General features: G+C 42.2%; 1 protein-coding gene across 8 annotated transcripts in view; it reads right to left on the reverse strand.

Annotated features, from left to right (window-relative positions):
* SLC10A7 (solute carrier family 10 member 7) overlaps positions 1-14,209 on the reverse strand; it is a 239,304-nt gene that overhangs the window by 2,121 nt on the left and 222,974 nt on the right. For 4 of the 8 annotated variants that reach the window (XR_011501943.1, XM_070504852.1, XM_044767154.2 and 1 more), the window contains one exon: positions 1,135-1,280. Coding sequence is in view for 6 of the 8 variants with exons in the window: in XM_070504852.1 (XP_070360953.1) it covers positions 1,135-1,280 (146 nt within the window). In the remaining 2 variants the exon portion in view is untranslated. Of the gene's footprint in view, positions 1-112; positions 296-1,134; positions 1,281-14,209 lie in introns of those variants that run through there. The other 4 variants (XM_070504849.1, XM_070504851.1, XM_070504850.1 and 1 more) reach the window with 2 other exon arrangements.

A 14,209-nucleotide genomic window follows, 5' to 3' on the forward strand; every position in this document is an offset into this window, starting at 1 on the left:
TAGCATTATACAACCAATGAGCCAAACCTCTGGATACAGATTCACCTGGCCACCTCATTGGCAGGCAGACTTTGTCATCTCTCCCAGCTCGGCCTGGCTACTCATATGGTCCCGCTGTCACTACATGGTGGCTGTGGGCCTCAATCAGTACTGATGGAAAGCAGAGGAGACACTCACGGATACTCTTAAGATTGACATTTTGTATTTATTTTTGTGGTCAAGTGGGATAGATAAATATTCCAAGTCTTCTGGATTATTCTAAGTTAGCCAGTGGTCCCCTGGTTTGGAGCAGTTTCTGTGCAAAGGGAAAATGAATAGCATTGCCCAAGTTAGTCTCCCTTTTGGAAACACTTCTGTTGCTCTGTAGAATAAATTCCAGAGCTTTTAAACATTTAGAGGTAAACTCCACTCTGATTAATTTGCTGTTCACTATGACTGCATATTATTGATAGAGTATTAGGATTTTCAAATAATTTTCTTCATTTTTTATCAAAATTTATAGGTGTAAATTCTGGCCTACAATGGCATACACATTGATAAACATAAGCATAAATATAAATAGACGTTTTCAAGGGGGATAAATAGTAAAAGAAAGAAAAAGTTACTGAACTACTCCTCTACCAACTCTGAGTGGGAGGACCAGAGCCTGGAGTGGTACCCAGTACAGAATGGTGATCACTAACATTTTATTAAATAATGAGACGAGTGAAGGTGCTGGATGGGCTAACCTTCCTAGGAAGGATCCTGGGGACCTAGGATGCTCCTTCTAAAAGCAATGTTATATTTCTGTCTGGAGTGTTATCATGGTGTAGGGGAAAAATTTTGGGGGCCAAATAGACTAGAGTTCAAGTCCTAATTCTTGCACTGACCAAACCACCAACGTAACCTTGGGCAAGTTGCTCAATTCTTTGAGCCTATTTCCTAACCTTTAAAATGGGGATAGCAAAGCTTGCTTTGAATGGTGTTGCAGATAACAATAAACAACAATGACAATATAGTAATAATAGCAGCTAGCTTTTATCAAACACCTGCCACCTAATCTTCTACAACTCTAAGGAGTGGATATTGTCATTAGTTTTAGAGCTGCAGAAACTGAGGTACAGGGATTCAAATAAGATCCTTCTAGAGTCTCACCTTCTGCCTTGACACCATCCAAGACTTTATTGTTGGCACCAGCACACTGCCCAGCAGGATCTGAACCGGGTGGTAGATGAGCAGGGGGACGGATATTAACGAGAGGTGCTCGTGGCCTGCAAACACTATCTTCAGCATTGGAATCCCTGAAGAACAAAGAAGACAGAAAACCTAGAGGCAAATTCAGCCTGTCATCAAATTAAAGACATACTCCATTAAAATCAGAACTCTGGAATAGGCCCTCACCATATTTCCCCCATGTCTGTTCACAGAACTGAAAGGGGAAGGTCTCAAACGAGTCACCAAGTCTTTCCATCCTCCTTTCACTATATAAAGCTCTAAGCTCTACCTAGAACAGATTCAAGCTGAAAAGGTGGTCAGTGTTCAAGGGCACCGATGACTCTCACCGCAGATTAGCAGCCTGTCAACAAGGAGAGGAGAGAAGATCGTGTGGAATATAGTTGCTTCAAGAAGGCTCAAAAATACCAGTGAGGCAGAAGCTCAAAATGGATCTTTTCTTGCTTAGTAGTGAAACAGTCTGTTGGTCTTTAGGGAGGCCTGTCTGGCACCATTTCAAAGCCTTCAAGTTCACTTTTGAGAGTTGAAAGGATATGGTAAGATAATGAATGGTATATACTGCTATAAGTAGGAGGGTACTTGGGCCAAATAAACATTAACAAAGGCTTTGCATGTTCTCTTTTGGCCAAGGATCTCAAAGCGCTTTACGCAATATTGTATATGGCATGTGAATTCTGAGATTGGTGCTGAATGTTCAAACCCCACAGTGAAGGTCTTACTAGAACTTAGGTAAATGAATACTACTTCATGAGTCTCCCATTCTATTAAACCCAGGGCAAGGTGTGCATATTTTGTAAGCAGCTGCCTATAGTGTGTACCTATTAAGCTTCCATAACAGAATTCAGACACTGGCAGTTTCACTATTATTACCAATTGTTTTAATATGGCCCACTTGTCAGAACTGCTGTGTGTATGTCAGCTTTTTCAACTGAACAGCTTTAACAGCTTAGCTTTCTTCTTGTTTCTTTGAGAACAGCCCCTGAAAAGGACCCAAGCTCCTAGCCACGCACAATGATGGCACATAAATAACTTTTTATTATAATCCAGAGAGGAAAGCTCTGCTTTTTCAATTATTTTTACCTTCTAATAAATTTCAAACCTTTATGCAAAAATGCATTTCATGTATTTCATGACTGCTTCTTTTTTCATGGCCTCACATATCATTGCCATAAACTGAAAACACTTAACTCTTCCTAAACAATGTCCCTCTCAGAGCTTCAAAAGTACGTGTTTAGGTTTTTGCAGTTTCCGTCATCTCATGAATATAAAAAACAAAAGAGCTTTATTTTAAAAAATAATATGCCTCATCCACTTATAGCTGAAAAGCAGCGCCTGATGTTATAGTCCTGGAAAGTTATTACGATGAGAAAATAAGACTTGAACATGCTCATCCTTTCCCCAGGGATGATGCAGAGGAGTTGGGGGATGAGGATGGAGTCAAAGTGGGGCTAGAAGGAGGAAGTGATAGAAATATGGAGACACTTGTCCCTAAAAATGATCAGAGCAGGGGTTTCTGATCCCAAATTCGAGAACCATGGCTGCTGGGCTAGCTCACGTGAGTTCTCCTTTCTTGGCTAAGACTCAGGCTCTGTGTCGTTCTTCAGCAAGCTGACGTGGGCTCTGAGGGGAAGCCACAGAGACAATCACAGGGCTGCCGCCACAGTAAGTAAACAAAAAGTCGACTGCAAGGTATACAAGGTATCCTGCTGTAACCAAGGTCAGAAATTCACGATAGTGTGATGAATTAGGTACATGCAGTGTGTGCTTACCAGATGTCATGTGCTCTCAAGAGCTCGCCCATATTCACTGACTAAGCCTCACAGTAATGCTGGTAGGTTGATGCAAACGACTGTTGGCACCATTTTATTGATGAGGAAACGAAAACAGCCAGCAGCTGGGAAACTTTCCCAAGGGGTGAAGTCCAAAATGCAACCCAGGAGACTTGAACATCCAGTTCTCTGTGTCAGATAAGGTCCCAGGCCTCTGAAGACCTCAAGATGCCATGGGGAGTGCAGCTCCATTATGCTGAAGAGGGCCTGGTATGCAAAATGCTTTCTAGTCAGAAGTCCTTCTGGAACCCATTCCCTTTGGGCCCCTTCCGGAAGCACTTACAGGGGCAGCAGACCTCATCACACTTCCGGCGACCCACACCAGGATGTCCTGTGATTTCATGTGGGGGAGCAGCTAAGTAACTGTAACTGAGACTACACCCACAGTGGCAAGGGAACCAGAGACTGAAAGATGTGGCCAAGTCTTTACCCTCAAGAAGCTTCCAGTGTACGAGTGACCTTCTACCTTCTTTGGACTCTAAAACCAATTTGTAGGAAGGTCTCTTCTGGCCGTGTGCTGGTTCTTCAGCTCTTATATCTCATCTTCAAACATACCCTTCTGTACACTGCTCCTTGATGGGGCTGGGACTCCGCAGACATTGTTCCTCCTTGTCGGGCGGCTCCCTGGACAGTTCTACCAACAGGAGCACTGGAGGAAGGCCGGAGAAGGAGGAGGTGCTTGGGGCTCCTGCCGACAACAGCACCTTCAAGAGGGCAGCAGTAGTTGGCTCCAGCCCATAGCTCACTGTTCCCTCCTCGCAGGTCTGAGCTCCCATTTCCTCCTCCAAGCTTGTAGGTTCTGAAAACCCAACTTCTTCCCTTTGTTCCCCAGGCTTGGGCTACTTCCTGCAGTGATTCCTCATTTGGTCCCCAGTACGACGTACTGCTTAATCTTCCCTGTATCGAAGGAGTGGCGTCTGCCTTCCTCACGGACCCTGGGGAGACAGGCCCCTTTCTTACTATGCCTCACACTGTAGTCATTCACCGCGTGCTTGAAAAAGAGAAAGGATCCATGATGACCTGCAGCTGCTGTAGATATTTGTCCAATTAAACAGGGATTTCTTTTCACCATTCTATGTGCCTGCAATGCCTTCTTGTTAATCGTTAATCAAATTTCCTATCACCACAACTCCAAGTGACTAATGTTAAAAATATTATTGAAAATAATATATCAGTGGAAAAAACTTAGTTTCCCAGAGATTAGGGCCCAAGCCCCTTTCACGTGTCCTTGCTTGTCACTCTCATATGGTGGATTCACAAGTTGATCACTGGGCGAGGCGAGGAGACTCCAGCAATGCAAGTTATGTTATTTGTTTTGAGAACCTTTATTTTCCTTCAGTCTTAAGATCTGCTTTATTTTTCAATCATTTGATTATCTACTTTCCTTTTCAAATATTAGAGTTTTTTCTCTATCTCCTGTTTATCTCCATCTTTCTTCTTTCCTGCTTTCCTGCAGTTTCTTCCCCACTCCCCTCCCCATCCCACACCAGCAGGGTGTCCACTCAGTGCTTTTTCATTTTCTCAAAGGTCAGAGAAGAAGGAGAAGTTGGGAGAAGCAGAGTGAGAGTTAACTTCTCCATGTTCGAGTGGCCCATCCTGCGGGGCACTCATTTGGATGCAGAGTGTGATATCTGTTCTAGGGTATCTTTGCCATGTCTCCAGCACTATCGGACGACAATTGGAAACTCAGCAGAGAGAGGCTGGAGCATGGGAGCTCCATAGCACTCACCATACCGTGATTTCTGATGCCTGGCTATGAATTTGGCAAAATCTGATCTTCAAGTCAAATCAAAGAAAATCAGCTATAGCTTTTATTCCAGAAGCCTATGTAATGAACCACCCTTGCATCCTCTTCATTCACTTGCTTAATAATTCATTGATCACTCATTCATTCATTCAATTAGCACTCATGTAACTGATTAACTACTCTGTGAACAGGCTAGACAGGAAGGGGGATGTGACATAACCTTGCATTTAAGTAACTTGCCGGGCTCCTCTGTGCCCATTCATACTTCCTTCCCCATAACCTTCCCTCAGGACACAGGCAGCTCTCAACTGCACTTCCTGCACTATCTCCAAACCAGTCTCTGCCTTCAGGCTTGTCCTGTTCAAGCTATTTTCCACTCTGCAACCAGAAGGAACATTCTTGATTACAAATCTGATTATGTCAAGTCATGCAGGAGTTTCTCACACAGGAGGGGCTCCCAAACGTGGTGGACCAGGATCTTCAGGACCCGGCCCCGACTCCCTCTGTGTCTGCCCTCTCCTGCCCTCTTCTACCTCTGTGCTCCAGCATGAAGAGCGCCCCACCCCTGCCCAGGTGGCCATGCCCATGCTGTCTCACCTCTAGGCCTTTGCATATGAGCTCCTTTCGCCTACAATGCCCATCAGCCACTTCTCGACCTGCCCAATGCTTTAGCTTTCAGCTCTTAAGTCGCCTCCTCTGGAAAGCCATCCTCCAAGTCCCAAGGCTGGCTTTACATCAGTTTACTCTATGCCTGCCTAACCTAGGGCACATTCTGGCCTAGTGTGCACAGCACTTATTATCATTGCCTGATTCTTGTGTTTCCCTCACTAAGCTGTAAGCTTCTTAGGGTAAGCAACTATTTCTTCTCCATCTTTGAGCATTTAGTGGGTGCTCAAAAAGAGTGTGTTGAATGAATGGATTTGTATTTTTCCAGATCCCATCAAAAAGTTCCTGTGCAGACTATCACTCTATTTTCACTACATTCATTAACTAGGAAAAAAAAGAAGCAATAATTTAAAAAAACCAAACAAACTTCCTAGAAAGAGTTTTCTTTTTAAAGTAAAATTTAAATATAGGACTCTTTTCATCTTGCTATCACTGCAGTAATACAAATGAAGCAAATTAATTTTAATGCTCCCAGGTACTGATTCTGTGTCACCATGGTTGACAGGATCCAGCTAGACTTTATGAGATGGCATTTGACTTTATGGAAGTGAACACTAGGCACGCATTTACAATTTTACAGGGACTTTAAGCTGTCATGCTGAAAAATGTTTATAAAACATTAATCAAAAAATGCCTCTTTAATACAATGCATTGTCTGAAAGATGTTAGAAGGCGCATATTGTAAATGGATTCTTCTTCTGACTAAAGTAATTTCCACCAAAAGCATTTCCCCACTGCTCTACAAGTACACTGTGTGGAGAGATAAAGAGCACTTTCCCAGCACATTACTACCTGATCCAAACACTTGGGAAATCACTAATGTACAGCATGCCATATTTCCATGTCACACATGACACATTCGTCTAAAATTATCCAACAGAGTTTGACACTGCAGCATATTCCATAAGCAGAGCTTTCAACTGACATCTGCCAAGTCGGAACTTCAAGTGAGAGCTTTCTTCTTCTAACAAGCAAGTAAGGGGTTTCTTTTATCCTATACCCAGGATGGAAAGGATAAAACAAGACGTACAAGAACAAGTGTTTTTTTTCTTATTTTAAATATGTTTATTTTATGTCCTCTGAATTAGAAAATTCCCTTTGTTATCAGTGTTCAAGTTGCAACAGTTACTACTTTCTATTGGATGAACAGGTTTTTAAATTTTTTCGTTGAGAAATAGACATTTTTCTTCCTATATTAAATATGGACTTTTATATAACTCCCACCGAAGGCTGCTCTATGGTTCACAATATAAAAACTATCTACCTTATATCATTGTTCAGAGTTTACTTACTTATAGGTGTACAATGTTCTCACCATCTATTCATTCAAAAAATAGTTTCTGGGTCTCTGCTGTATGTGAGTTCCTGTTCTCGGTGCTAAGGATCTAAGGAGAAGAGCACAGACAAAGTCCCTGCCTTCTTGGGGTCCCCTGTCTAGTAGCTCTTGCCCTGATGGCCTCAGCTTTCCTCTGTCCAAGGGATGAGTGCTGGGATATCGCGTGTCATCCCTTCTGTCACTGGTTTACCCAGTTTCTACAACTCAAAGCCTGGGGATCATCTTTGACGAATCCCATTGTCTTTTTACCTCTAAATCAAACCACCAGATTCTGTAGATTCTTTCCTCTACCTACTATTCTCCTTCTGAGTTTTCACTGCCACCTTCCTAATTCAGTTGCTCATAAAATGAAGCCAAGATTACTCTTACAGCCTCCTGACATAACCCCTTGTCTTTCAGATTCTTCCCTTCATCAATCCTACAAACCGCAGCCAGATTAATCTTCCTAAAACCCACATTAATTAAAGCCAATACCTTGCTCAAGAATTACAATGACTTTCCAGTGCCCATTCATCAAATCCTCTACTTATTCAACTTCAGTGAAAAACCATTGCTCCTATCGCCATTTTGTAAGTGCTCACTGCATGCTAAGTGCATTGCTTGCATTATCTCATTTAATCCTGCAAAGGCTCAGTGAAGTAGGTGGAAATTTTCCCATTTAAAGATGAGGGAACTGAGGTTTAGAGCAGGTAAGTGACTTGCCTACCATCATACATCTGGTAGGTGGTGGAGGCAGAATGAGAGCTCAGTCTATTGACTTTTAATCACTAAGCTGTGTTAACTCGATTAAACCAAACTTTCAGTTGCCAATTGCTGTCACTGGCTCAGGCCTTGCACTTCCTTGTCTTTGTATAAGCTGAGCCCCTGCCTGGCTCTTGTCCTCTCTCTCCATGTACCTAAACCCTATGTGTTTTTGGATTCAGCTTTATATTTTCCTCCCCCATGAAGGTAACCTCCCTACAGATTTCTTCTTTGGAAGGATGAAGGCACTCTTCCTAGTTAGACCACATAATTTAGCATTTGCTTATGCTGCCATTATTTTCTTTTGTGTAGGTTTTCTTTTCCCCTGAACACAGGTAAAGTATTATATTTTTCTTTTACTCTCCAGCGGTGTTTAAGCACAGGACTGGTGCTCAATACATAAAGGATCGATTATTCAAGAATAGGTGCTAAAGGCATGTTTCCTATCGAAAAAAGCAGGATAGAGAATAAATACCAGTGGCTTTACTAGATGGTGAAGAGAATCATTCACACACCCCTCTGGGAAAGGACTGTATTTCATAGGACAAAACACATATTTGATATGGCAGGAAGGTAAGACACTGGACTGACTGTGGAACGCAAAATTTGAAATGAGTAGTGACTGTGGAGTACGAGAGGAAATATGTTGAAAAACCCCCCTCTGTGTCTTCTGAAGTCCGACATTACACTTACTTTCCCACTTAGCGCAGAAAGAGTACACTCCAATCACCTGGATCATTTCCTGTCTTTCAAAGATTCATTCGCCTGAATTCACATGACTTGTTTTCCATTTAAATGCTTTCTCAGACTTTTCACTGAGTTCTGGAAAGAGCTGCTGGCAAATCTGGAATCCAGTTGCTTCTCTCTTTAGTTGTCATGGTGATTTCCCACTTTTGTTTAGTTTGTTCTTAGTTAGAAACATCCATAAGTTTAGTACCCAAATGTCCTACACATTGTTATTTGAATTCTCTCTCTTCCCCCTTAGTGAATCTCTCAGAAAAGCCCATGTTTGCCTTCAAAAGTCATTGGGATGGATGGTCTCCCGAGTCATAATGTAACCCAGGAAGGCAGTCGCTGCTTGAGGAACATAGCCATTCTTTTCCAGCATCTCTAAACCAAACTAAATGCCAATCTCTGTGTCCGTTCCCCACCACCACACGAACACACACAAAAACACACAAACACAGTCTTTCTCTTCAGAGACAAATAGTCACAGAAAGTCAAACTCACTGGCACTGATTTATTTCAATTACTTAACAAAGGGGCAGTTATATGCCATCTCTTGAGCACGAAATGATGCCATGATAAGGTAGAACAACACTTTTGGAATTTGCTTAGAAAAAGCCTTCAATTGGTATTATCCTACAGCAAGCTAATCTTCAGTGATACAGCTGCATTTCACGCCGTGATTTACGGTTTATTATGTCCAGTAGCCGACATGAGGCAGTCCAGGGTAGCAGTCGAGAAGCCTGACCCAAGAGTCAGCCCTGGCTTGGAATCCCATGTCTACTACTTACCACCTGTGTGACCTTGGTTGGGCAGGTTATTTAACCTCAATTTTCACATCTGTAAAATGTACGTACTTTGTTTTTTTTTTTAAATAAAATAAACATGAGTGAAATACTACACAATGTATGGCGAGTTGTAAGTCTTCGTTCATTATGTGCCAGACACTGTTCTAGGTGCAGTGAACAAATGTAAGAAACCCCCCCACCTTCATGGAGCTTCTGTTCCTACTCCTATAATGAGGAGAGAAGATAGAGCCATTTCAAAGCTAGACAAAAAGAACAAATTCCACTCAATAACAAAATCATGGCACCAGGTGGTGAGAAAATGCAGCACTGCTGTCTAGCAAAAACGTGTTAGGCAAAAAGTGGATCAGTGAACATTTGGGTTATGTTAATTTTTTTTTGGTAAGGAAGACTGGCCCTGAGCTAACATCTATTGCCATGCCAATCTTCCTCTTTTTGCTTGAGGAAGATTGTCACTGAGCTAACATCTGTGCCAGTATTCCTCTAGTTTGTACGTGGGATGCCACCACAGCATGGCTTGATGACCAGTATGTAGATCGGTGCCAGGATCTGAACTGGTGAACCCTGGGCTGTGCAAGTGGAGCGTGCGAACTTAATCACTATTCCACCGGGCTAGCCCCTGGGTTATTCTAATTTTTCTCTCTCTTTTAGAGTGGGTAAAACCTACTTCCATGTTGACAGGTATGCCTTGGCTTGCTGTCCATCAGAGGCCTGTGAGATCAGGCAAACACTACTTCAAGGTGTGGCCTTTTGGAGGAGGTGGTGTTTAGTCGGCACAACCCCCAGAATTATATTCTGCTCACAATCCTGGCTATTCTAGGACATCCCCCAAACCCATTTTGGAATGTTGCAAAGGCTGACAAGTCAATTCCTGCGGATTCCCTTAGGAAGGGGGACAGAAGGTCATAGATCATGTGACCTGCTCTCATTCACTCCTATCTAAATGATTGGTCTTTTGCTCAAATTCTCCAGGGTATTTTAATACCTTGCCGATGATTTACATTTTACTTGCTTCCCTGTTCTTTTCTTGGCATTCCATCTTTAAGTGAAAACTCCTGCCATATTATCTTTGGTATGACTTCACCACAGCATTAGAACCTCTCTTGTTGCTTTAGGACACACAGAAGAAAACATTTTTGTCCTTTTTATACAAAGAGTCATCCAAAATGAGGTACAACTAAATAGTACATGCAAGTAAGAGCTCTCTAGTAGTTTTCTCAGTGTTCGAGTGATGGGATCAGGGAACCCACATAGATGTAGAGCATTTCCAAATTGTTGCACACGAAGCAACAGCAGCAGCTCCAGGATGTCTAACAAACCCCCTTGGCCAGGCCTCTGGCAGAAAAACAAGATAATCTTGTACCAGTTTAACAGATATGTACAAATGGAATTTTAATTTCCAACCTCTGAAACCTGAGAAATGTCATATGGTTATCTCTGGATAGCATGTGAGAGGGAAGGGACACTTCAAAATCCTTACAGGAGACGTCAGCAAATGTGCTTCACAAACGGGACTCAAACACTCTCTCTGCCATGTTCTAAGGGCTCCCACTGCCCCCGCGCCCCCTACAGTTGGGGAGACTTTAAAGCTCCGTGTCTTTTCTGGTGCAGTCGGGAGCTATTTAGCTATGCTAAATAGAGGTTTATGTCAAACTTCCCTAAGAGATTTATTCTTCCTTCATAGTTCCAAACCAGAATTCCACAATATTCCTTTATCCAGAAGGGAGAGTTAGGCCTGGAAGAGCTGGAAAACGAACAAATACAAGGTCACAAGCTAAATGTCTGAGGCCATCTTTAAGAGAAAGGAACTCTCTTCCCAGCAATCAAGAGCTTTAGAAAAAAGAGAGCAGTATTCATGTCTCAGTCCTTCAGCAATGCCACCTCACACAGACTTTGGAAGCCATGTCGGGAGTTCAAGGACATTTTTAGTCTTCATTTGGATGATACTAGGCTGAATAGAGATTGCAGAAAATAATTACGGGGGCTCACTATGCATCTGGCGCCATTCTGAGAGTGCGCAAACATAAACTCATTCACTCCTCACATCTACAATGTGAGTAAAGCTACTGCTATTATCTCCATTTTTCAGATGAGGAAACTGACAGATGAGGCAGCAGATGAATAAAAATTTCCCCAAGGCCATAACAGCCAGCGACAGGATGTAGCTGGGATGCGGGTACAGACAGACTGGCTCCAGGGCCCATGCTCTTCACACGGTCTGTGCCTGCAATGCCTGAAATGGTCACTTATTAGAGTACTTGCGAACCCTAGAGAAAAGAGATGCCTGATAATATCAACATAGACTAACAGAGGGTGAAACTTAAGGAAAATAATATTTACACAAGAAAGGTCTGGAAGGAAGAGAGGCACTCCTTTCTACACAGGTGCTTATGTGGCTGGCCTTTACTTGCTTCGAATAAAAGTTGGTTGATGAGCATTTTTGGCCCATTAGGAAAATTAAAGATTGTGTTTTTGCCTTCAGGTACCTGGGCTGTAATCTTACTACTTTGCTGAAAGTTTTATGTAAATAAAGATGCAGGAAAGGACCATGATGAGCAGCTGGTATTATTTTCTTTTTGAAACAGGTATGTTCTGATTGGAAAAGATGTTTAATGAATGACCTGAGCCAACTCGCCAGATGCTGACAATGAAACGTTTAACTCTATCAATTGAAGGTTTCTTCCTCGGAAGATTAGGTACACCCTCACCTGCCTGACAGCGTTGTAGGAGTAATTAGCAAACAGGGAAATCAAGAATGAATTAAAGAACTGAGCCATGGAGTCTTCATTCAAATGCTGGCAGTGGTGTCTAGAGCAGGGGGGCCACCATATTTACGGAGACAAGGTGGGCAGGAAGTAGAGTGAGATGACCTTTTTCCTTTTCTAGGCTGTGAATGAAGAGTTGCTCATCTTCTAAAGAGAAAATCTAGCTAATGTTCACACTAACAGGATGTGAAAACATCAAAAATAGAGTGAGAATTTCATATGACAAAAATAACACAAGGTCATCAGAAAATATTTAACATGGTCACCAACACAGAACTGGCTTCATCTGACTGGCTCTGGAAAGCTGTGTCTAACTTCATAGAATATTTTGATGTGCTTTATATAAAGAAAAACACTTGAACCTTCTAAGTCTCAGGCAAAGAGAAGCTGGTGGGTGTGCTATGCGCTTTCATGGATTCTGCCAAGCTCCCACCACCTAAACTTAGTTTTCCCTAAAATTTTGCATTCATAATCCTCTTAATAGTGGAACTTCTGGAAGGCTTCCAAATCTTAGTTAAGTGGTAACTGTGAGTAAGCTGTGACCCAAATGCACATTATTTTTAATATACTTTTTGTTTTGTTTTTGTCATTAATCACCCTCTGGCAGTAATTTTCTTCATGATGGGTCCATGTTATGATGAACATAAACCTAAGAAGATATGTCTTCTGACAAAAAAGAACAAGACAGTTTTGATTTGGGGATTAGGAATCACAATTATTTATTCTTAAATCCATCTGTCCTAAAAAGGTTGTCTTCAGTTTCTGTGATTTAACTTGGCTAGAAGATGTCCTGCTAATTTACTCTTGCCCTTTTAAAATTTATTCTCAATAACACAAAAATTGGGGAGTTAAGACCTCATTTAGAAGATTTTTGAGCAAAGGAAGAAATTAAGAAAACCCTGGAAGCCATTTCTGGAAATAATGATGTTTTTCTAATCCCCTTGGTTTCCTTTAAACTCTGAATACTTAACACACCTAATCATAACGCAGAGAATTGTGGTTTTCACAAATCAGTACAAGCGGTCAATTTTATTAACAAATGAGTAGGTATAATCCTAACTTGCATGTTTTCGGAATACAGTAGAGCATAAATACATACAAATATAGAACGTAGTCTGGCGCAGTGGTTCCCAGGGCCAGCTGCACATTAGAATCACCCGGGTGGCTTTTAAACACTATGATCCCTGGGTCTATCCTGAGAGACTCTGAGTTAACAGGTGTGGGAAGGGGTCCCAGCAGCACTGTTATTGAACAGCTCCCAGATGATTCTAATGTGAGTGGGGTTGAGAAGCTGGGTCTGGTAATAAGGGAGAGCTAGAGGACTCGGGAGGATTCTAGAAGTAGCCAGATGGGCCACTGCATACTGGCTCTGCCATTTACACATTATGTGAATTGGAGTGAGTTATTTGACCTCTTGGAGGCTCGGTTTTCAAGTTTGGATAATGGGATCAATAATAGCTATTGTGCAGGGTTGTTGTGAAGATTAAATGAGATAATAAATGCCTAATACAACTTGCAATTTACATGTCTAATACAGTTCCTAGCATGTAGTAGGTACCAAATAAATGCCAGAGCTTTCTCCTTTTAATGTTTCAAAGTGTGTTCACATCTACTTTCTGAGTTAACGTTCACCTCAACCTCGTGAGACAAGGAGGAAAATACAGGCTTGCCAGTTTGGATGTCTGTATGCCTGGCTGATTTAGATTTTCAAATTTTATTATCAAAATAATTTTAAATCCTCTCTAATCTCTGGAGAGCCTCAATGCTCAGTCCTCAGAGCTCTTCTCTCCTCTATCTACCTAGTCTATCTACAGGCTGATAGCTTAAAATAACACCTATATGCTGAAAAATCCAGCCTGGATCAGAATTCCAGACTCATAAAACTGACTCTCCACTGGGTGTCAAAAAGACACCTCAAACTTAACATGTTTAAAATGGAACTCTTGCTCGGCCTCCGCAACCCTCTTCTACCACTGAAATCTGCCTTTGCAGTCTCCCCCAGGCCAGTAAACGGCAACTCCATCCTTCTAGCCCCTCATGGCAAACATCTAGGAATCATCTTTACTTCCTCTTTCTCTTACATACACATCCAATTCATCAGCAAATCCTAGTACAGTTCTGCGCTCAAAATACATCCAAAACCCAACACTTCTCACCGCCTCCGCCTCTATTACCTTTGACCAAAGCACCCTGAGCTCTTGTCTGGATTAAAGCTTCTTGACTGCTCTTCCGGTTTCTCACTTCTTCGGCCTTCCACCCACCCAACCATAGGGATCCTTTTAATGTGGAAGTTGGATGTTGTCACCTGTCTACTCAAAACCTTCCAAGGCTCTCCCTCTCATTCTGAGTAAAAGGTAAGTCCTTACCACGGCTATAGGCCT

Source organism: Equus asinus, chromosome 3, assembly GCF_041296235.1.
Source record: "Equus asinus isolate D_3611 breed Donkey chromosome 3, EquAss-T2T_v2, whole genome shotgun sequence".
Classification (NCBI taxonomy): domain Eukaryota; kingdom Metazoa; phylum Chordata; class Mammalia; order Perissodactyla; family Equidae; genus Equus; species Equus asinus.